Consider the following 23,694-nt stretch of genomic DNA (forward strand, 5'->3'; position numbering starts at 1 on the left):
GGGAGAGAGAGAGGGGAGAGAGATGGGGGAGGGAGGGAGAGAGGGGGGGGGGGGAGAGATGGGGGAGGGAGGGAGAGAGGGAGGGAGAGAGGGGGGGGGGAGAGAATGAGCTCATTGTGCAAAAGTGAAGAGAAGAGAAGCAGACAGAAATAAGAGCGAGAAAGAGAGGGGATAGTAAACAAGAGGGATAAAGGAGAGAAAGTCTGGCTGGCATCCCTCTGCGGACTAGAGGCCAGACTCCCACTGCGGTGATCCCTTTCCCAGAATGCAACACCATTGGCCCACTTCCTGCAGCTCTGTGATGTTCTTGCCAGGCCAGCTCATCCTGTTTGATCTGCGAGGACCAGGGCACATTCTATACTCTACTAATTAGTGAGGAGAAGAGAAGAGAAGAGACAGAGAGAGACAGAGAGAGAGAGGAGACACAGAGAGAGAGGAGACACAGAGAGAGAGAGAGAGAGAGAGAGAGAGAGAGAGAGAGAGAGAGAGAGAGAGAGAGAGAGAGAGAGAGAGAGAGAGAGAGAGAGAGAGAGAGAGAGAGAGAGAGAGAGAGAGAGAGAGAGAGAGAGAGAGAGAGAGAGAGAGAGAGAGAGAGAGAGAGAGAGAGAGAGAGAGAGAGAGAGAGAGAGAGAGAGAGAGAGAGAGAGAGAGAGAGAGAAAGGGAGATGGCGAGGGAGCAAGCGAGACAGGAAGAGAAAGAGAGATGGAGGACTAAGGCTGCTGAGCTCTCTGTTCTTTCAGGGATTTACACAAAGGGTTGAATCAGTGTGGCCTCGCTCTACTAGATGGATCCATGTGTCTGTCTGTGGGTCAAAGTGAGGTTAACATGAGCCCTGCTCTGCTGGGTTGACAAGGAAGAGACACACTTGTTTACTGTCGACTACAGAGAATCCTGAAGCAGGTTCTAGTGAGGTGGGTAGGGTTCTAATAAGCAGCGTTCTAGTGAGGTGGGTAGGGTTCTAATAAGCAGCGTTCTAGTGAGGTGGGTAGGGTTCTAATAAGCAGGTTCTAGTGAGGTGGGTAGGGTTCTAATAAGCAGCGTTCTAGTGAGGTGGGTAGGGTTCTAATAAGCAGCGTTCTAGTGAGGTGGGTAGGGTTCTAATAAGCAGCGTTCTAGTGAGGTGGGTAGGGTTCTAATAAGCAGCATTCTAGTGAGGTGGGTAGGGTTCTAATAAGCAGCGTTCTAGTGAGGTGGGTAGGGTTCTAATAAGCAGCGTTCTAGTGAGGTGGGTAGGGTTCTAATAAGCAGCGTTCTAGTGAGGTGGATAGGGTTCTAATAAGCAGCGTTCTAGTGAGGTGGGTAGGGTTCTACAAAGCAGCATTCTAGTGAGGTGGGTAGGGTTCTAATAAGAAGCATTCTAGTGAGATGGGTAGGGTTCTAATAAGCAGCGTTCCAGTGAGGCGGGTAGGGTTCTAATTAGCAGCGTTCTAGCGAGGCGGGTAGGGTTCTAATTAGCAGCGTTCCAGTGAGGCGTGTCGGGTTCTAATAAGCAGCGTTCTAGCGAGGTGGGTAGGGTTCTAATAAGCAGCGTTCTAGTGAGGTGGGTAGGGTTCTAATAAGCAGCGTTCTAGTGAGGTGGGTACGGTTCTAAAAATCAGCGTTCTAGTGAGGTGGGTAGGGTTCTAATAGGCAGGGTTCTAAGAAAGGTGAGGGGGAATCTCAAGGTTCTAAGAAGCAGAACTAGGATCAATCCCCCAGTAGGCTTCTATTGAGGATGTAGAACAGGGATGGGCAACGCCCCCTTTTTGTAGGCACCCGCAGACCAATTCCCCCCCCCCCCCCGACTAGGGAACTCAGTCTCAACTTCCTGTTGAGAGTTAGAATACTAGAATACACAAGGCGCAATTTGGTCATGTGGCTGTGCATCAGCAGTCACTGTCAGCTAAAATGTTTTAGATTGGTAAACGAGTCTAGCGGCCAGCTATCTAAACTTGTAGTAATCATGGTCCAATTACCAACCAGGGCGGGGCCCATTGATCCTCAGTTATCATATTAAATAGGATGTGGGTACGCAGACCCACAAGCCACTGCGGCCTACCATGATGAGTTTCATTTCCTCTTGTGGCCTCAACCCCCATCGAAGTTGCCCATCCATGATCTAAATTCTAGAGGGTTTCTAGAGTAGAGGGGTTCTAGTGAGAATCAGGACAATAGAGTAGAGAAGGGTTGAGGACTAGGTTCTTAGCAGTGGTTCTACAGCGGTGTTTTGAGTGGTTCAGTTCAGAAGACAAAAGGGTTCATGCAGACTCATCAGGCAGGTAGGCAGGCAGGCAGGCAGGCAGGCAGGTAGGCAGGCAGGCAGGCAGGCAGGCAGGCAGGTAGACAGGGAGGCAGGCAGGCAGGCAGGCAGGCAGGCAGGTAGGCAGGCAGGCAGGTAGGCAGGTAGGCAGGCAGGTAGGCAGGTAGGCAGGTAGGCAGGTAGGCAGGTAGGCAGGTAGGCAGGCAGGTAGGCAGGCAGGCAGGCAGGCAGGCAGGCAGGCAGGCAGGCAGGCAGGCAGGCAGGCAGGTAGGTAGGTAGGCAGGCAGGCAGGTAGGCAGGCAGGTAGGCAGGTAGACAGGGAGGCAGGCAGGCAGGTAGGCAGGCAGGCAGGCAGGCAGGCAGGCAGGTAGGCAGGCAGGCAGGCAGGCAGGCAGGCAGGCAGGCAGGTAGGCAGGCAGGCAGGCAGGCAGGCAGGCAGGCAGGCAGGCAGGTAGGCAGGCAGGCAGGTAGGCAGGCAGGCAGGCAGGCAGGCAGGCAGGCAGGCAGGCAGGCAGACAGGCAGGCAGGCAGGCAGGCAGGCAGGCAGGCAGTGTATGAAGAGGAAGCCTATGAGTTTGTTTGTGTATTCCACTCTATATGCATGAGTCTATCAGTCTGGAACATCAGGTCCACTATTCCAGCATGTGTATACATTGACACATCTGGGATTCCGTATAGGTTACATACAGGTAACTGCCAAGATAAAGGAAACCCCAACACCCACTTAACAACTTCAATGAGCTTTGGCACAGATTCCACAGGTGTCTGGAACTCTATTGGAGGGATGAGACGCCATTCTTCCACGAGAAATTCCATAATTTGGTGATTTCGTTGATGTTGGTAGAAACCACCGTCTCAATCACCGCTCTAGAATCTCTCATAAATGTTCAATTGTTGTTGAGATTTGATGACTGACACACACACCATTTATACCCCCCCCCCCCCCCCCCCTATGCTCCTTTGAGATCCCTCTTTCAATTAAATAAGGCATCCTTTTATGGACTACTGAAGACCAACTATCGATCACTTAGATCGTGTATTTTCAGGTAGAGGAACCTCGAAGCAACAGCTGCTCTCTATATCACCTCACAACCGTGCATTCTTCTGTCTCTTCCGTAGCGTAAAAGGAAACACAGACCAGACCAACTAGTTGTGCACTGAGATCTAAGTGCTGAGCAATTAACGGAAATGTTTATTATTTATTTGTAAACAAATTGACCGACGCCGGTTAAAAATATTTGAATTACATTTATTTATTCATATTTTTCTGTTTGTCTAGAGATAAAATCAGATCCAGCCTGAACTGTGCGATGTAGTAGGGAGTTTCCAACAGGCCAATATTCTACATAGTTTTGCCCTTAAACATTTTTTTAATTAACTACGACGACCATAATTAACTTCGACGACCATAATTAACTACGACGACCATAATCCATTGGACATCTACTTGTCTGGTCTGTGTTTCTTTTATTGGGGCAAGTTTGGTTTTTGCTCTGACGTGCACTGTCAACTGTGGGACCTTATATAGACAGGTGTGTGCCTTTCCAAATCATGTCCAATCAATTGAATTTACCACAGGTGGACTCTGATCAAGTTGTAGAAACATCTTAAGGATGATTAATGGAAACAGGATGCACCTGAGCTCAATTTCGAGTCTCATAGCAAAGGGTCTGAATACTTATGTAAATAAGGTATTTCTGCTTTTTATTTTTAATATATTTGCAAGAATTGCAAGAAACTGTTTTTGCTTTGTCACTGTGTGATATATATTGATGATATATATATATATTTTTAATCCATTATAGAATCAGGCTGTAACGTAACAAAATGTGGAAAAAGTCGAGGGGGCTGAATACTTTCTGAATGCACTGTCACCTTGTAATCCTAATTTACATTATTTTGGCAGTTACCTGTATGTGTGTCCGTCCTCCCACCTACCCGTCCTCCCTCCCACCTACCCGTCCTCCCTCCCACCTACCCGTCCTCCCTCCCACCTACCCGTCCTCCCTCCCACCTACCCGTCCTCCCAGTCAGTCACATGCAGCCCTCCCTCCTCTCTCTCACCTGGAAGGTGTGATGGGGGTGAGGTCCTTACCCATGCTCTGGATCATCGATCCCCCCACTCCCCACCCCCCTCCCCCACTCCTCTCTCACCTGGAAGGTGTGATGGGGGTGAGGTCCTTGCCCATGGTCTGGATCACCCGGCGCCCCCAGACCCACAGGCCGCAGCAGATTCCTACGCCCCCGTAGAACAGTAGCCAGATGGGGGTGGCAGCGTCCTGCATCACCCCACCTTGGTCATAGATCATCCACAGCGCCACCAACGGGCCGATGGCGTTACTGCAGGGAGGAAGATGTAGTTGTGTAAATAACATGTTGAACGCTAGTTGAATGTCCACCATTGTTCCTGTTCACAAGAAAAGGTAACTGAACAAAAATACAAACACAACATGTACAGTGTTGGTACCATGTTTCATGAGCTGAAATAAAAGATCCCAGAAAATGTTCCATACGCACAAAAAAGCTTATTTCTCTAAAATGTTGTGCACAACACAATGCCACAGATGTCTAAAGTTGAGGGAGCCTACAATTGGCATGCTGACTACAGGAATGTCCACCAGAGCGATTGCCAGAGAATTTAATGTTCTGAAACAAAGCTGAAAAATGTCCCAGTTCTTCCAATCCCCTGCATACTCAGACATGTCAACCGTCGAGCATGTTTGGAATGCTCTGGATCAACGTGTACGACAGTGTGTTCCCAGTTCCTGCCAACATCCAGCAACGTTGCACAGCCATTGAAGAGGAGTGGAACAAGATTCCTCAGGCCACAATCAACAGCCTGATCAACTCTATGTGAAGGAGATGTGGCTCTGCATGAGGCAAATGGTCACACCAGATACTGACTGGTTATCTGATCCACACTCCTACCTTTTTGTTTAAGGTCACCAACAGATGCATATCTGTATTCCAGTCATGTGAAATCCATGTATTTGGGCCTAATGAATTTATTTCAATTGACTGATTTCCTTATATGAACTGTAACTCAGTTACACTGTAACTCTAAAATATAATAAACTGCAACTCTAAAATATTTTTTGTTCAGTTTGTATATACAGTACCAGTCCAAAGTTTGGACACACCTACTCATTCAAGGATTTTTCTTAATTTTTTCTTCTACATTTTAGCATAGTAGTATAAAAGACAACAGAACTATGAAATAACACATATGGAATCATGTAGTAACCTAATTAGTGGATTCGCTATTTCCCGCAACACCCGTTGCTGACAGGTGTATAAAATTGAGCACACATCCATGCAATCTCCATAGACAAAAACATAAAAATGGCCTTACCGAAGAGCTCCGACTTTCCAACAAGTCTGTTCGTCAAATTTCTGCCCTGCTACAGCTGCCAGCGGTCAACTGTCAGTGCTGTTTTTGTGAAGTGGAAACATAGGAGCAACAACGGCTCAGGCGCGAAGTGGTAGGCCACACAAGCTCACAGAACGGGACCACCGAGTGCTGAAGCACGTAGCATGTCCTCGGGTTGCAACACTCACTACCGTGTTCCAAACTGCCTCTGGAAGCAACGTCAGCACAAGACCGGTTCGTCGGGAGCTTCATGAAATGGGTTTCCATGGCCGAGCAGCCGCACGCAAGTCTAAAATCACCATGCGCAATGCCACGCGTCGGCTGGAATGGTGTAAAGCTCGCTGCCATTGGACTCTGGAGCAGTGGAAACACGTTCTCTGGAGTGATGAATCACGCTTCACCATTTGGTAGTCTGACGGACGAATCACGGTTTGGCGGATGGCAGGAGAACGCTACCTGCCCCAATGCATAGTGTCAACTGTAAAGTTTGGTGGAGGAGAAATACTAGTCTGGGGCCGTTTATATATGTCGTGTATATATTTACACTCTTGATACCGATATTGCTCGTCCTAATATTTGTACATTTCTTAATTCCATTCTTTTACTTTTAGATGTGTGTGTTGTTGTGAATTGTTAGATGCACTGTTGGAGATAGGAACACAAGCATTTCGCTACACACGCAATGACATCTGCTAAATATGTGTACGTGACCAATAACATTTGAGTAATAACTCACTATAACTTAAATTATTCATTGTCAGGCAGGTTCCTGTCTGTTTGAGAGGGAAGTTAGTGTCAGGCCGGTTCCTTCCTGTTTGAGAGGGAAGTCAGTGTCAGGCTGGTTCCTTTCTGTTTGAGAGGGAAGTCAGTGTCAGGCTGGTTCCTTTCTGTTTGAGAGGGAAGTCAGTGTCAGGCTGGTTCCTTTCTGTTTGAGACTAGTTTGATGGATTATAAGGCGAATGTTGGGCTGATAAAAGTTGTACTTGTGTGAAAAACACTAAATCTTAATTATCTTAATATTGAGAGGTCATCTTGTCTGCTGTAGAGTTGCAAATGTCAGTAAACTAAACTCCAACAACAGAAATCCAACAGTGGAGAAACAAATCCTGGAAAACCTGTGAATTGTAAGAAAGTTTTCAACGTTTGTAACCCCTAGTCAGCCGGAAGCAGGAAGCAGCACCCACCTGACGTCGTTGCCTCCGTGAGCGAAGGATCCAAAGCATGCGGTGAGGATCTGCAGGAAGTGGAAGAGCAGGTAGACGGACGGTTTGTCCTTATCCCCTTCATCCTCTTCTGCGGAGTCATCCAGTGGGACGGGAGCCCCCGGCGCCCCTGCCTCCTCGCCCCCGAGGTCAGACGCCAGCTTCATCTCCACGCCGCCCTCCTCCGCCTCGATCTCGGCCTCCGCCACAGCGTTACAGTACGATGAATAACTATCGTAGCGGACCCTCTTCTTGGTGTAGGACACGCTCCCCGACCTCTCCCCCTCCCCCACCAGCTTCTCACTGTCTTCTCGGGCCTCTCGGGACTCGCGGGACTCGGAGCGGAGCAGCGGCTGGACCGGCATGCCACAGATGGCGGCCGTGTAGCAGGTGTAACTGTTGTTGCGACGCAGCAGGCGGTAGTTGTTGTCTGGCGTGGGGGCGGAGTGGTCGTCCTCCAGCCGTCCCAGGTGGATCTTGTGGAGCAGGTCTTTGTAGAGACCAGAGTCCTTGTGGACCGTGTGGTACACTTGACCGTCGCTGCGAATGTGTTCCCCTCCGAAGGTGAAGCTGCCGTTGGACAGCGGGGACTTGGACATGGACAGGGTACCGTTGGTCATGGAGTGGGTCCGCCCTGGGGGACAAGAGAGGAAAATAAATGTTTCGTCATACCCCGTGGTATACGGTCTGATATACCACAGCTGTCAGCCAATCAGAATTCAGGGCCTCGATCCGCTCAGTTTATAACACAGTAAATATATCAGGCATACTAAACTAATACTATTATACTACATGTATAGTGGTCTGGGGAACAGAGGAAGAAATATGAAACACTAGACGTTAATATAGTAAATCTAAACGTTAGTATGAGGTCATGGAGTGGGACTGGCCTGGGTAGCAAGAGGAATGAGCTTTACAGAACTGCTCTGGTCAACTCTGCTCTAAAATCACAGGTGGTTTGGCTGTGAAGTACTATTGTCAACATACTATTGTGGTGGACCCGCAAACTATATGGGTTAAAACCCAGTGGCTGAGCCTCTCCCGTCTCTATACTGACGTACGTCTGAAACGTGAAGCCTCTCTCGTCTCTATACTGACGTACGTCTGAAAAGTGAAGCCTCTCTCGTCTCTATACTGACGTACGTCTGAAACGTGAAGCCTCTCTCGTCTCTATACTGACGTACGTCTGAAAAGTGAAGCCTCTCTCGTCTCTATACTGACGTACGTCTGAAACGTGAAGCCTCTCCCGTCTCTATACTGACGTACGTCTGAAACCTGAAGACTTGTATTAGCTCCCCGGCAGGGAATGCCTAGGCTTTAGTTCAGCGGGCCAACTGACCGTAGACCCGTCCGTTGGGCAGGACAGTGCCTCCATTGGCCAGGCTGTTGAGCTCCCCGGTGGCCTCTCCTCTCCGTGACTCTCCTCCGGTACCACCGGTTAACGGCAGCACAGCGTCATCCGTCCCCTTGGCGCCCGGTAGCTCCTTGAACACGGGAGTGTCCTCCTCCTCCTCTGGGATCTGATCTAAGGACTCGTCTGAGATGCGTGACAGGGCAGCGTGCTCCTTCTTCATACGACCTGACCAGGGGACAGGGGAACAACATTGTTACACACGTGTTTCCCTCGTTGCCGCCACTCCCAAAAACAGAATAAAAAATAAATAAAATTGTTTAGAAAAGAAAATTGGGGTGGTAAAGCATGTGTAAATTTAAATGACTAAAAGTACATACAGTTGAAGTCGAAAGTTTACATACACTTAGGTTAGTCATAAAACTCGTTTTTCAACCGCTCCACAAATTTCTTAACAAACTATAGTTTTGGCAAGTCAGTTAGGACGTCTACTTTGTGCATGACACAAGTCATTTTTCCAACAATTGTTTACAGACAGATTATTTCACTGTATCACAATTCCAGTGGGTCAGAAGTTTACATACATTAAGTTGACTGTGTCTTTAAACAGCTTGGAAAACTCCAGAAAATGGTGTCATGGCTTTAGAAGCTTCTGATAGGCTAATTGACATGATTTGAGTCAATTGGAGGTGTACCTGTGGATGTATTTCAAGGCCTACCTTCAAACTCAGTGCCTCTTTGCTTGACATCATGGGAAAATCAAAAGAAATCAGCCAAGACCTCAGAAAATAAATTGCAGACCTCCACAAGTCTGGTTCATCCTTGGGAGCAATTTCCAAATGCCTGAAGGTACCACGTTCATCTGTACAAACGATAGTACTCAAGTTTAAACACCATGGGACCACGCAGCCGCCATACCGCTCAGGAAGGAGACGCATTCTGTCTCCTAGAGTGGAACATACTTTGGTGCGAAAAGTGCAAATCAATCCCAGAACAACAGCAAAGGACCTTGTGAAGATGCTGGAGGAAACAGGTACAAAAGTATCTATATCCACAGTAAAACGAGTCCTATATCGACATAACCTGAAAGGCCACTCAGCAAGGAAGAAGTCACTGCTCCAAAACCTCCATAAATAAGCCAGACTACGGTTTGCAACTGCACATGGGGACAAAGATCGTACTTTTTGGAGAAATGTCCACTGGTCTGATGAAACAAAAATAGAACTGTTTGGCCATAATGACCATCATTATGTTTGGAAGAAAAAGGGGGAGGCTTGCAAGCCAAAGAACACCATCCCAACCGTGAAGCACGGGGGTGGCAGCATCATGGTGCTTTGCTGCAGGAGGGACTGGTGCACTTCACAAAATAGATGGCATCATGAGGGAGGACAATTATGAGATGTTGCTTCAATATATCCACAAGACATCAGTCAGGAAGTTAAAGCTTGGTCGCAAATGGGTCTTCCAAATGGGCAATGAACCAAAGCATACTTCCAAAGTTGTGGCAAAATGGCTTAAGGACAACAAAGTCAAGGTATTGGAGTGGCCATAACAAAGCCCTGACCTCAATCCTATAGAAAATTTGCGGGCAGAACTGAAAAAGCGTGTGCGAGCAAGGAGGCCTACAAACCTCTCAGTTACACCAGCTCTGTCAGGAGGAATGGGCCAAAATTCACCCAACTTATTGTGGGAAGCTTGTGGAAGGTGACATGAAATGTTTGATCCAAGTTAAACAATTTAAAGGCAATACACTCAATTAGTATTTGGTAGCATGTAAACTTCTAACAAACGCTTATTTTCCTTTTCAGTAGCATAACGTTTGTGTCCTCTAATGAACGGCACCCTGGTTAGAACTAACAGGCCTGCTTCACTGACACCATCTAGCCTACAGAGCTGTCTGAGACTACAGTCATGGTCACTGATACCATCTAGCCTACAGAGCTGTCTGAGACTACAGTCATGGTCACTGATACCATCTAGCCTACAGAGCTGTGAGACTACAGTCATGGTCACTGATACCATCTAGCCTACAGAGCTGTCTGAGACTACGGTCATGGTCACTGATACCATCTAGCCTACAGAGCTGTCTGAGACTACGGTCATGGTCACTGATACCATCTAGCCTACAGAGCTGTGAGACTACAGTCATGGTCACTGATACCATCTAGCCTACAGAGCTGTGAGACTACAGTCATGGTCACTGATACCATCTAGCCTACAGAGCTGTGAGACTACAGTCATGGTCACTGATACCATCTAGCCTACAGAGCTGTCTGAGACTACGGTCATGGTCACTGATACCATCTAACCTACAGAGCTGTCTGAGACTACAGTCATGGTCACTGATACCATCTAGCCTACAGAGCTGTGAGACTACAGTCATGGTCACTGATACCATCTAGCCTACAGAGCTGTGAGACTACAGTCATGGTCACTGATACCATCTAGCCTACAGAGCTGTGAGACTACAGTCATGGTCACTGATACCATCTAGCCTACAGAGCTGTGAGACTACAGTCATGGTCACTGATACCATCTAGCCTACAGAGCTGTGAGACTACAGTCATGGTCACTGATACCATCTAACCTACAGAGCTGTCTGAGACTACAGTCATGGTCACTGATACCATCTAGCCTACAGAGCTGTGAGACTACAGTCATGGTCACTGATACCATCTAGCCTACAGAGCTGTGAGACTACGGTCATGGTCACTGATACCATCTAGCCTACAGAGCTGTCTGAGACTACAGTCATGGTCACTGATACCATCTAGCCTACAGAGCTGTGAGACTACAGTCATGGTCACTGATACCATCTAGCCTACAGAGCTGTGAGACTACGGTCATGGTCACTGATACCATCTAGCCTACAGAGCTGTGAGACTACAGTCATGGTCACTGATACCATCTAGCCTACAGAGCTCTGAGACTACGGTCATGGTCACTGATACCATCTAGCCTACAGAGCTGTGAGACTACAGTCATGGTCACTGATACCATCTAGCCTACAGAGCTGTGAGACTACGGTCATGGTCACTGATACCATCTAGCCTACAGAGCTGTGAGACTACAGTCATGGTCACTGATACCATCTAGCCTACAGAGCTGTGAGACTACAGTCATGGTCACTGATACCATCTAGCCTACAGAGCTGTGAGACTACAGTCATGGTCACTGATACCATCTAGCCTACAGAGCTCTGAGACTACGGTCATGGTCACTGATACCATCTAGCCTACAGAGCTGTGAGACTACAGTCATGGTCACTGATACCATCTAGCCTACAGAGCTGTCTGAGACTAGTTTACCCAAGGCTTTACAGATTTCAAACTGGAGGCTGACCTTACCCTTCTGACACAGGTCAAATAAATAGCAACCTAACCGGAACAGAAACCTTATATTATGTCTATTAAGAGGATCCTTGGACTTTTGCTTATTAAATCATTTTTCTTTCAAAACGTCCAATAATCAAATACCATCCCTCCGACACAAAGCGCCATCCCTCCGACACAAAGCGCCATCCCTCCGACACAAAGCGCCATCCCTCCGACACAAAGCGCCATCCCTCCGACACAAAGCGCCATCCCTCCGACACAAAGCGCCATCCCTCCGACACAAAGCGCCATTCCTCCGACACAAAGCGCCATCCCTCCGACACAAAGCGCCATCCCTCCGACACAAAGCGCCATCCCTCCGACACAAAGCGCCATCCCTCCGACACAAAGCGCCATCCCTCCGACACAAAGCGCCATCCCTCCGACACAAAGCGCCATCCCTCCGACACAAAGCGCCATCCCTCCGACAAAGCGCCATCCCTCCGACACAAAGCGCCATCCCTCCGACACAAAGCGCCATCCCTCCGACACAAAGCGCCATCCCTCCGATACAAAGTGCCATCCCTCCTCAGTAACCCTCAATCATAACCATTTTCCATTTCCGTCATTTAGCAGACGTTCTAATCCAGTAGTGATTGCATACATGTTTGTACTGGCCCCCAGTGGGAATCGAACACACTATCCTGGCGTTGCAAGTGCCATGCTTTACCAACTGAATCACACAGGTCCTAACCCTAACCTAACCCAAACCTTAAACCAAACCCTAACCTAAACCCAAACCCTAAACCTAAACCCAAACCCTAAACCCAAACCCTAAACCCAAACCCTAAACCCAAACCCTAACCCTAAACCAAACCCTAAACCAAACCCTAAACCAAACCCTAAACCCAAACCCGTAACCTAAACCCTAACCAAACCCTTAACCCCTAACCTAAACCCAAACCCGTAACCTAAACCCTAACCAAACCCTTAACCCCTAACCTAAACCCTAACCCTTAACCTAAACCCCTAATCAAACCCTTAACCTAAACCCCTAACCTTAACCTACACCCCTAACCCTAACCCCTAACCCTAACCTCTAACCTAAACCCCTAACCAAACCCTAACCCTAACCTAAACCCCTAACCCTAACCCTAACCTCTAACCTAAACCCCTAACCAAACCCTAACCCAAACCCTAACCTAAACCCAAACCCTAACCTAAACCCCTAACCTAAACCCCTAACCAAACAAAACATTAACCACCAAACAGAAACCTATTCCAGAATGTTCCTAATATCCCCTAAACAACCAGAATCTTAAATAGGGCTTACTCTTTCTAGCTAGCTGGGGTTCAGGGTTATTGGGTTTAAAACGTTTCCTTTTGGCAGGGGGGGGGGGGGGGGGGGGTGATGAAAGTCCACATTGGCAGGCAGAAGCTGTTTGGTTTCAGAAGGGGGGGGGGGGGTGTCGCTGGCTCTGTAGCGGGGGACTCTCAAGTCTTTTGTCTGTCCAGGATCAGTCAGTCTGGGAGTCCAGAGGGGCTTTGAGGGCGGCGTGAGAAATAGACACAAAGAGCTCTCAAATACTTCTAGGCAGGGGAGGCTCCTCAGAGGATGAAGGGGAGGACCAGTGGAGGCTCCACAGAGGACGAAGGGGAGGACCAGTGGAGGCTCCTCAGAGGACGAAGGGGAGGACCAGTGGAGGCTCCACAGAGGAGGAAGGGGAGGACCAGTGGAGGCTCCTCGGAGGAGGAAGGGGAGGACCAGTGGAGGCTCCTCGGAGGAGGAAGGGGAGGACCAGTGGTGGAAATAGTGCTCAATTGTCATACTTAAGAGTAAAAGAAAAGTCACCCAGTAAACTACTACTAGAGTAAAAGTCTAAAAGTATTTGATACCAAAAGTATCAAAAGTAAATGTATAAATCATGTCAAATTCCTTATATTAAGCAAATGGCACCATTTTCTTGTTTTTTTAAATTTTATTTTATTTACAGATAGCCAGGGGCACACTCCAACACTACAGACAAAGCATGTGTGTTTAGTGAGTCCTCCAGATCAGAGGCAGTAGGGATGACCAGGGATGTTCTCTGTTTAGTGCATGACCCTTTTCCTGTCCTGCTAAGCATTCAAAATGTAACGAGTACTTTTGGTTGTCATGGAAAATGTATGGAGTATAAAAGATTGCATTAATTTCTTTAGGAATGTAGTGAAGTAAATGTTCAAAAGATCCCAAATATAAATAGCAAAGTAAAGTACAGATACCCCCCCAAAAACCAACTTAAGTAGTACTTTCAAGTATTTTTACTGAAGTACTTTACACCACTGGGGAGGATCCATCCTGCTCAGTGAATTTCATAATAATAATTTAAAAAATAAAAAATAAAAATAAAAGTCATTATTTTTCGATAAAATTACACAAAATATATTCACGTCACCAAATAACTGATTAAAACATATTGTTTTGCAATGAAGGTCTACAGTAGCCTCAACTCCACCGTCAAGGGCAGTTGGGTTCCTAAACTTTTTCCACTTGGGCCATCATTGGAGAATATCTACGGGCTAAAACAACATTAGCTCGTTAGCATGGGCTAGTTGATCTGGACCATTCTGACAAGTTATAAATAGTTATCTAAGGTATACAATGAATGACATGACAGCAAAACTGCTGATGCTCTCCTCCAATTTCAAATTTGCACCATGTGCATTCTGTTATTACAACGTCAAAGTGTAGGTTAAAAGCCCGACTGAGCGGTTGATCAGGGGTGTATTCATTCCCCCTGATTCTGTTGCAAAACATTTTCCTTAAACGGAAGCAAACGGAACGGAAACGGGGAGGGGACCAACATGAATGTGTCCAATAAAAACAGAACGTTTTGCAGCAGTTGGACTAATGATTACACGCCAGAACAGCTAGATGCAGACAAGCGTGTGCAAGGCATTATTGAATGTGTCACTGTCTGTCACCTTGATTACTGTAATTTGTCTCTCGACCTGTGCACCTCGTTATAAACTTTAATTTGTAGGCTAGGTTGTAGCAACCTCATGATGGGTATAGGGAGGAAAACATTATCTTCCTTCCACACACACACACACACACACACACACACACACACACACACACACACACACACACACACACACACACACACACACACACACACACACACACACACACACACACACACACACACACGAGACAGTGAGCAAGAGAGAGAGGGTGACACCTACTTGAAATTTTCCGTCTCATCCAGGGGCACACAGCGAACCACACCACGGCAGCACAGACCAGAGCCCCTGCCAACGTGATCAGAGCTATAGCCCACACCGGTAACATCTCCAGACCTAGCACTGAGAGAGAGAGAGAGAGAGATAGAGAGAGAGAGAGAGAGAGAGATAGAGAGATAGAGAGAGAGATAGAGAGAGAGACACACACACTTTGAAACAGAGTGGTAAGCCCAGAAATGCAAAACACAATTGTAGAGAGAAAAAATAAATCACAGTTTTCTCATGTTAGACACTGGTACAGTGCTAGAAATAAAGACGAGGGTAAAAAGTGGTGAAGCTGTTACATGGTGCACCAGTCTATAGTGTTAGGACCACCAGTCTATAGTGTTAGGACCAGGGTTAGGTTAAGTCTCAGTTCTTACATGGACCTCCGGTCTATAGTGTTAGGACCAGGGTTAGGTTAAGTCTCAGTTCTTACATGGACCTCCAGTCTATAGTGTTAGGACCAGGGTTAGGTTAAGTCTCAGTTCTTACATGGACCACCAGTCTATAGTGTTAGGACCAGGGTTAGGTTAAGTCTCAGTTCTTACATGGACCACCAGTCTATAGTGTTAGGACCAGGGTTAGGTTAAGTCTCAGTTCTTACATGGACCACCAGTCTATAGTGTTAGGACCAGGGTTAGGTTAAGTCTCAGTTCTTACATGGACCACCAGTCTATAGTGTTAGGACCAGGGTTAGGTTAAGTCTCAGTTCTTACATGGACCTCCGGTCTATAGTGTTAGGACCAGGGTTAGGTTAAGTCTCAGTTCTTACATGGACCACCAGTCTATAGTGTTAGGACCAGGGTTAGGTTAAGTCTCAGTTCTTACATGGACCACCAGTCTATAGTGTTAGGACCAGGGTTAGGTTAAGTCTCAGTTCTTACATGGACCACCAGTCTATAGTGTTAGGACCACCAGTCTATAGTGTTAGGACCAGGGTTAGGTTAAGTCCCAGTTCTTACATGGACCTCCGGTCTATAGTGTTAGGACCAGGGTTAGGTTAAGTCTCAGTTCTTACATGGACCACCAGTCTATAGTGTTAGGACCAGGGTTAGGTTAAGTCCCAGTTCTTACATGGACCTCCGGTCTATAGTGTTAGGACCAGGGTTAGGTTAAGTCTCAGTTCTTACATGGACCTCCGGTCTATAGTGTTAGGACCAGGGTTAGGTTAAGTCTCAGTTCTTACATGGACCACCAGTCTATAGTGTTAGGACCAGGGTTAGGTTAAGTCTCAGTTCTTACATGGACCACCAGTCTATAGTGTTAGGACCAGGGTTAGGTTAAGTCTCAGTTCTTACATGGACCACCAGTCTATAGTGTTAGGACCAGGGTTAGGTTAAGTCTCAGTTCTTACATGGACCACCAGTCTATAGTGTTAGGACCACCAGTCTATAGTGTTAGGACCAGGGTTAGGTTAAGTCTCAGTTCTTACATGGACCACCAGTCTATAGTGTTAGGACCACCAGTCTATAGTGTTAGGGCCCCGGGTTAGGTTAGGACCAGGGTTACGGTTAAGTCTCAGTTCTTACATGGACCACCAGTCTAAAGTGTTAGGACCAGGGTTAGGTTAAGTCTCAGTTCTTACATGGACCACCAGTCTATAGTGTTAGGACCAGGGTTAGGTTAAGTCTCAGTTCTTACATGGACCACCAGTCTATAGTGTTAGGACCACCAGTCTATAGTGTTAGGACCAGGGTTAGGTTAAGTCTCAGTTCTTACATGGACCACCAGTCTATAGTGTTAGGACCAGGGTTAGGTTAAGTCTCAGTTCTTACATGGACCACCAGTCTATAGTGTTAGGACCAGGGTTAGGTTAAGTCCCAGTTCTTACATGGACCACCAGTCTATAGTGTTAGGACCACCAGTCTATAGTGTTAGGACCAGGGTTAGGTTAAGTCTCAGTTCTTACATGGACCACCAGTCTAAAGTGTTAGGACCAGGGTTAGGTTAAGTCTCAGTTCTTACATGGACCACCAGTCTATAGTGTTAGGACCAGGGTTAGGTTAAGTCTCAGTTCTTACATGGACCTCCGGTCTATAGTGTTAGGACCAGGGTTAGGTTAAGTCTCAGTTCTTACATGGACCACCAGTCTATAGTGTTAGGACCACCAGTCTAAAGTGTTAGGACCAGGGTTAGGTTAAGTCTCAGTTCTTACATGGAGCACCAGTGTAGAGGATGGAGAAGGCGTTGATGCCTATCGTTGAGGCGTAAAACACTGGCAGGGCACGGAGGCCGTTGGGGACAGGGTCATCCTGAAAACACACACACACACACACACACACAGATCAGTAACACACACAAACACAGGTCAGCACAGACACGCACGCACACAGAGAACTGCAAATAGTGTATAATGTGACGACTGGTAACCCACCTTACTGAGGATGAAGTGTCTGATGAGGAAGAAGAGGAATCCCGACATCAGTCCAGACAGCAAGGGAGAGATGAACCAGGACGCAACTGGAGGAAGGAAGAGAGGGGCAGGCTGGGTAACGTAGAGAATTGACTCGGATCACAAACTGATAGATGTACAAATCACCTTGTATCCTGAATAACTACTAATTTGGGATTAGACCACAGACAGAGAAGGCTGGGTAATGAAGTCACATGACAGTCAACCCTATCCCAAAGCACCCTGGGTAATGTAGTCAAACAGTCAAGCTAACATAGGTTCCATACTAGACTCAGTCATAGGGCTGGGCGATACGGCCAAAATATATCACATTTTCTAGACGATATTTTTATGTTTTTGAATAATCAAGGTTCTAAATTGCTTTATGAGTTGTGCATTAACCGAGGGCGGCAACACACTTATTTTAATGGGTCTTTCTCAAATCTGATTGCTTTAACAGTATAAAACAAAACTTCAACCAAAAGTTGATCTCATTGTAGAACATTTCCACACTGCCACGTAGTGCTGCACGATTTGGGCAAATGAGATGTCATTTTTTAACCAAATATTGCAATTGCCATTTGACTATTTAGATCAAACTGGAATATCACATTTACATAAGTATTCAGACCCTTTACTCAGTAATCTGTTGAAGCACCTTTGGCATAGATTACAACCTCAAAAGCTATTTTCAGGTCTCTCCAGAGATATTTTCCACCATAATTTGCAAATAAATTCATAAAAAATCCTACAATGTGATTTTCTGGATTTTTTTTTGAAGTGTACCTATGATGAAAATTACAGGCCTCTCTCATCTTTTTAAGTGGGAGAACTTGCACAATTGGTGGCTGACTAAATACTTTTTTGCCCCACTGTATATACAGTATCATACGGTAGGGTATATACAGTATCATAATGTAGGGTATACACAGTATCATACTGTAGGGTATATATAGTATCATACTGTAGGGTATATATAGTATCATACAATATACAGCCCAGCCCTACTCAGACATGGGAAGACTAGCCCTTGGTGGGATAAAAGAGTCAGATAGTAAACCCAACTTCAGAGCATGCTGGGTAACATATTCATACACATACCAATCTTGACCAGCTGCATCCACTGTACGCCCTTGGTGCCGATGGCCACCATGGAGAACCCGATGGTCGATCCCACGATGCAATGCGTCCCGGAGATGGGTAGTTTGAGGAACGAGGCGATGAGCTGCCAAATCGCTGACCCTGTGGAAAAACAGAGACAGAGAGAGACACACACACACACACACACACACACACACACACACACACACACACACACACACACACACACACACACACACACACACACACACACACACACACACACACACACACACACACAGAAAGAGAGAGACACACACAGAGAGAGAGCGCGAGACAGACAGAGAAAGAGAGAGACAGACAGACAGAGCAAGCTATGAGATATGAACCTTCCATGAGAATTAAAACACAGGCTATGACTGAAAACATTGGTTGCTAGCTCAATTTCTCTCAAAGCTCATTGGAGGAAAGGATCCACGGTCCCTCCCTCAGACCTCCTCCAATGCACTAAGAGAGGAATTCAGGAAACACTGAAGGAAGAACTTAACATCTAGTAACATTATATGACATGGCCGATACTCGAGGATGACAGAGTATGGTATACGTACCGACCATGGCGCTGACCTCCCCTGCCATGAGAACAGGCACCGTCTCGTTGTATAGGTTAACGTCTATGATGCCCTTCCGTATGGTCTCCCCCACCTTGGCTCCAAGCAGCATGGAACCCAACGTCTCAAAGATGGACGCCAGGATACAGGCCTGTCTCAGAGTCACCACCCCCGACCCCACCGCCGTCCCGAACGAGTTGGCCACGTCGTTGGCCCCCACAGAGAAGGCCAGGATGAAGGCTATGACGAAGCCCAGGATCACCATCCACAGGTACTCCTGTAAATCCACCATCTTGACTCTCTATATAAAAAAAAAATCCCAAATCCACAGAGAAAACAAGGGAAAACTAACCCCAACTAACTAACCCTAACTAACTAAGGTGAGCTAGCTGTTAATATGTTGGAGAGGAGCTGTAAATCCTTTCCTCTGTGCGTACGAAGCTCTGCTGTGACTTCTTCCCCTTCCTGGTTGTGTTCAGTTGGAGGGGAGCAACGTGTCGCTAACTGAGTGTCTGGAAGTCAGTCTGTGGAGAAGAGCAGGCTAGTGGCGGACGGAGGGGGCATTCCATGGCTCAGAGCTGAGACAGTCCCATCTACACCCTTCCCTCATCTGACAAACAAAACAAAACAAAGAGAGGTTAGAGGTCATGATTAGGCTAGATATCCTGAGAGTCTACTGAATACTGGTAACACGGGGTGAGTGAAGAAGACAAAAGGTGGATGAGAGGCGTCGTATTTGATGAACACAAGCCCACTAAAGGGAGTGTGGGGCTAGGCAGCATTCCGTATACCGGGGTATTTTGAAATACTGACGGGACGGGAATAGCGTCCTTTTGTGCACTGCCAACAATACCATATACCTCGGTACAGGAACGGTATGAACATCTTGATACTGCCCAATCATGTGTGCGTGTGTGTGTGTGTGTGTGTGTGTGTGTGTGTGTGTGTGTGTGTGTGTGTGTGTGTGTGCCTGCACGCATGTCAACGTAAGCAGAGGACAACTCTGATAACCAGCCACAATAGGAAAATCATTGTATCGTCATCTGCACTTTAAAAATAATCAAATCATCCCTGTTAGCTGGACACTGTCAGCAGCGAGGCTATAAAAAGACTGAGTGTGTGGTGAATGAGATATGAGCTATGTGTTCAGCGTTGGGAAGTAGCATTGTGACACCACAACAAGGCCCTGCTGACAGCTGCTATAAAAGTCTGATCACATTTCACAGCTTTTCCCCCCCCACCTCTGCTGGGTTTCCATCCTGATAAGACGGCATCTGATTTGGGCCAGTATCCATAAAGAGCCTTGGAGCAGGTTGATTGATTGATCATCTAGGATCAGTATCCATATCATCTTATTCATTATGATATAAAAGGCTACACTGATCCTATATCAGCACCTCCCAGTCATCATCCACCACCTAGCTGATACCACTATACAGTCTCCCAGTCATCATCCACCACCTAGCTGATACCACTATACAGTCTCCCAGTCATCATCCACCACCTAGCTGATACCACTATACAGTCTCCCAGTCATCATCCACCACCTAGCTGATACCACTATACAGTCTCCCAGTCATCATCCACCACCTAGCTGATACCACTATACAGTCTCCCAGTTATCAACCTATAGGTAGCCTAACGGTTAGAGCGTTGGGACAGTAACCGAAAGGTTGCTTGTTCAAATCCCCGAGCCGGGTAACGTGGGGGGAAAAAATCTGCCGTTCTGCCCTTGAGCAAAGCAGTTAACTCCCACAACAACTGGAGTGGCTGTTGATTAAGGCAGCTTGCAGCAGAGGTGTTTAGTTAAATGAGGAAGACATTTCGGGTTCAATGCCTTCAGTTGCGCAACTGACTAGGTATCCCCCTTTTCCCAACATTAGCACGCTGATGACACTACAAAAGCCTCCCGGTTAGCAACCTACACTAGCTACAGCCTACTGCTAATGCCATTAGTTTGGTGTCTAGTTTACAACAAATTGCATAGTATAACTACCAAGCAGAATATATAAACCAAGCAGAAGGACCAAGCAAAAAACATATACCTACCAAGCAAGTAGTAATTCAAATAAGCATTAAAAACATTACCGTCTTCCAGTATACACCAGCCCTTAGACGGCGTCAAACATTATTTACGGTGTAGTCGGGACTAGTCTGAACCCTGCTCTTACTGCTTTAGTCCTGCTGCTGCAGCTCGCCGTCTTAAAAAGGTTCTTAGTGAGAGAGTCACCACCACAACACAAACAAGCAGCGAGAGGTTTTGAAATGAGCCTATAAGTACATGTAGACTTCCCAAGGCTGAGACAGGCAGACGGCTAGGGGCTATTCTCAGATGAACAAAACATGTTTATGGATTCAACCAGTTACACGAGCAACAGCATAAACATATTTAGACCCTGACCTCAGACCTGTATTTGGGTGAAAACAGTACATACTAGGTAGCTGACAACTTGTTTATGAGCTGTTCCCAGACCTGTACTTGGGTGACGACAGTAGATAGCTCTAAGCAGACACTTGTTTATGAACAGATTCCAGACCTGTATTTGGGTGATGACAGTAGATAGTAGGTAACTTGACACATTATTTATGAGCTATACCCAGACCTGTACTTAGGTGAAGACAGTAAATTGCTCTAAGTAGACACTTGTTTATGAACAGACTCCAGATCTGTATTTGGGTGAACACTACAGGTCAGTATGTCTTGCAGCATAAATGTCCACCGGACGTGCTACCTGTCTCAGACCTGCTGTTTTCAAATCTTAATGATCGGCTATGAAAAGCCAACTGACATTTACTCCTGATTATTATCTGACCATGCTGGTCATTTATGAACATTTTGAACATCTTGGCCATGTTCTGTTATAATCTCCACCCGGCACAGCCAGAAGAGGACTGGCCACCCCTCATAGCCTGGTTCCTCTCTAGGTTTCTTCCTAGGTTTTGGCCTTTCTAGGGAGTTTTTCCTAGCCGCCGTGCTTCTACACCTGCATTGCTTGCTGTTTGGGGTTTTAGGCTGGGTTTCTGTACAGCACTTCGAGATATTAGCTGATGTACGAAGGGCTATATAAAATAAACTTGATTTGATTTGTTAGGGGTCTTCTAGGGTCCTAGAGACACAAATTCCAGGTCCGGGTCTCAAATTCTTACTTTTGTCTAGGACCTGGGTCAGGTCTGATATAATTGCCACGGGTCTCGGTACGTGCAATTTAAATCGACTGAACTCGATTGCACCCGTTCTCTGATAATTTAATGTATTTATCGACTGGACCCATCCTCTGTTAATTTAATGCATTTATCAACTGGACCGATTGGACCCGTCCTCTGTTAATTTAATGCATTTATCAACTGGACTCGACTGGACCCATCCTCTGTTAATTTAATGCATTTATCAACTTGACCGATTGGACCCATCCTCTGTTAATTTAATGTGTTTATCAACTGGACCCGATTGGACCCGTCCTCTGTTAATTTAATGCATTTATCAACTGGACCCGTCATCTGTTAATTGAATGTGTGTGTGACATGATGAGAGCAGTGCAAGCTTGTTATGTGTCAGCCAATTGCAACTCAATAAAACGTATAGCTTATGTCCAGCTGACACTGGTTCCAGCTGCTCACCTCACCTGCCCCTGCTGCCAAGTGAAAGGAGCCTTGGCTACTGTTGATTGCAAAGATGGAGGACTTTTTCATTGAAGTAAAATGAAATTTAGAGGAGACTTGAGTACAGTGAAAAGAAACCGACAAAGGAAGAGTTTTATTATTGTGGTGGACAAAGGTTTTTTTTAAATTTTACAATAATATTTATCATTTGTTTTCTTATTATCATTATTGTATATCTATTTAAGAATCTAAACCACTTCTTTAAATATGCAAAAAGTGTTTTGTTTCATTTTGTTGAGACATTTTTGTTGGCCAAATGAAGTTCTGTCTTATGTGCGCTGTATTTAGTTAAATGACAGGATATAAGTAGATCTGTTGTCAAATAAATAGCATTAGCCTATCGCTGTCATTTGTTGGTAATTGCTGCAATATAGGCCACAACCTCCAGACAAAAGATTTATGCTGCAATATAGGCCACACCCTCCAGACAAAAGATTTATGCTGCAATATAGGCCACACCCTCCAGACAAAAGATTTATGCTGCAATATAGGCCACACCCTCCAGACAAAAGATTTATGCTGCAATATAGACCACACCCTCCAGACAAAAGATTTATGCTGCAATATAGACCACACCCTCCAGACAAAAGATTTATGCTGCAATATAGACCACACCCTCCAGACAAAAGATTTATGCTGCAATATAGGCCACACCCTCCAGACAAAAGATTTATGCTGCAATATAGGCCACACCCTCCAGACAAAAGATTTATGCTGCAATATAGACCACACCCTCCAGACAAAAGATTTATGCTGCAATATAGACCACACCCTCCAGACAAAAGATTTATGCTGCAATATAGGCCACACCCTCCAGACAAAAGATTTATGCTGCAATATAGGACACACCCTCCAGACAAAAGATTTATGCTGCAATATAGGCCACACCCTCCAGACAAAAGATTTTGCGTGTCCCCTGAGGAGGTCGAGGAGACATACATTCTGGTGATCTGCCGACCATCTTTTTACAACTACCGTGTTACTGGGGTTTACCAGCCAGACTATTGGGCGCCAGGAATGTGGATTCCAAGAAAAAGGGAGAGTCGGGCTATGACACCCACCTTCTAACAAACGGAAGTAGTACCAAGAGTGCCCAGTGACATTTGAACAAGTTTCTGAACAATGTATGAACATTTGAACATCTTGGCCATGTTCTGTTATAATCTCCACCCGGCACAGCCAGAAGAGGACTGGCCACCCCTCATAGCCT

The 23,694-nt window shown here is 46.3% G+C and overlaps 1 protein-coding gene across 6 annotated transcripts in view; it reads right to left on the reverse strand.

Moving 5' to 3' along the window:
• The window catches only part of LOC139544906 (sodium-dependent phosphate transporter 2-like), a 78,269-nt gene that overhangs the window by 10,964 nt on the left and 43,611 nt on the right, over positions 1-23,694 (reverse strand). For 5 of the 6 annotated variants that reach the window (XM_071352101.1, XM_071352097.1, XM_071352099.1 and 2 more), the window contains exons 2-9: positions 18,825-19,434; positions 18,238-18,378; positions 17,119-17,204; positions 16,900-16,996; positions 14,706-14,825; positions 8,152-8,391; positions 6,795-7,446; positions 4,395-4,580 (exon numbers count right to left, since the gene is read on the reverse strand). In XM_071352101.1, the coding sequence (XP_071208202.1) occupies positions 4,395-4,580; positions 6,795-7,446; positions 8,152-8,391; positions 14,706-14,825; positions 16,900-16,996; positions 17,119-17,204; positions 18,238-18,378; positions 18,825-19,116 (1,814 nt within the window). In that variant the 5' untranslated portion in view covers positions 19,117-19,434. Of the gene's footprint in view, positions 1-4,394; positions 4,581-6,794; positions 7,447-8,151; positions 8,392-14,705; positions 14,826-16,899; positions 16,997-17,118; positions 17,205-18,237; positions 18,379-18,824; positions 19,435-20,912; positions 21,111-23,694 lie in introns of those variants that run through there. The other variant, XM_071352100.1, reaches the window with a different exon arrangement.

This window comes from Salvelinus alpinus, chromosome 19 (assembly GCF_045679555.1).
Source record: "Salvelinus alpinus chromosome 19, SLU_Salpinus.1, whole genome shotgun sequence".
Taxonomy (NCBI): Eukaryota; Metazoa; Chordata; class Actinopteri; order Salmoniformes; family Salmonidae; genus Salvelinus; species Salvelinus alpinus.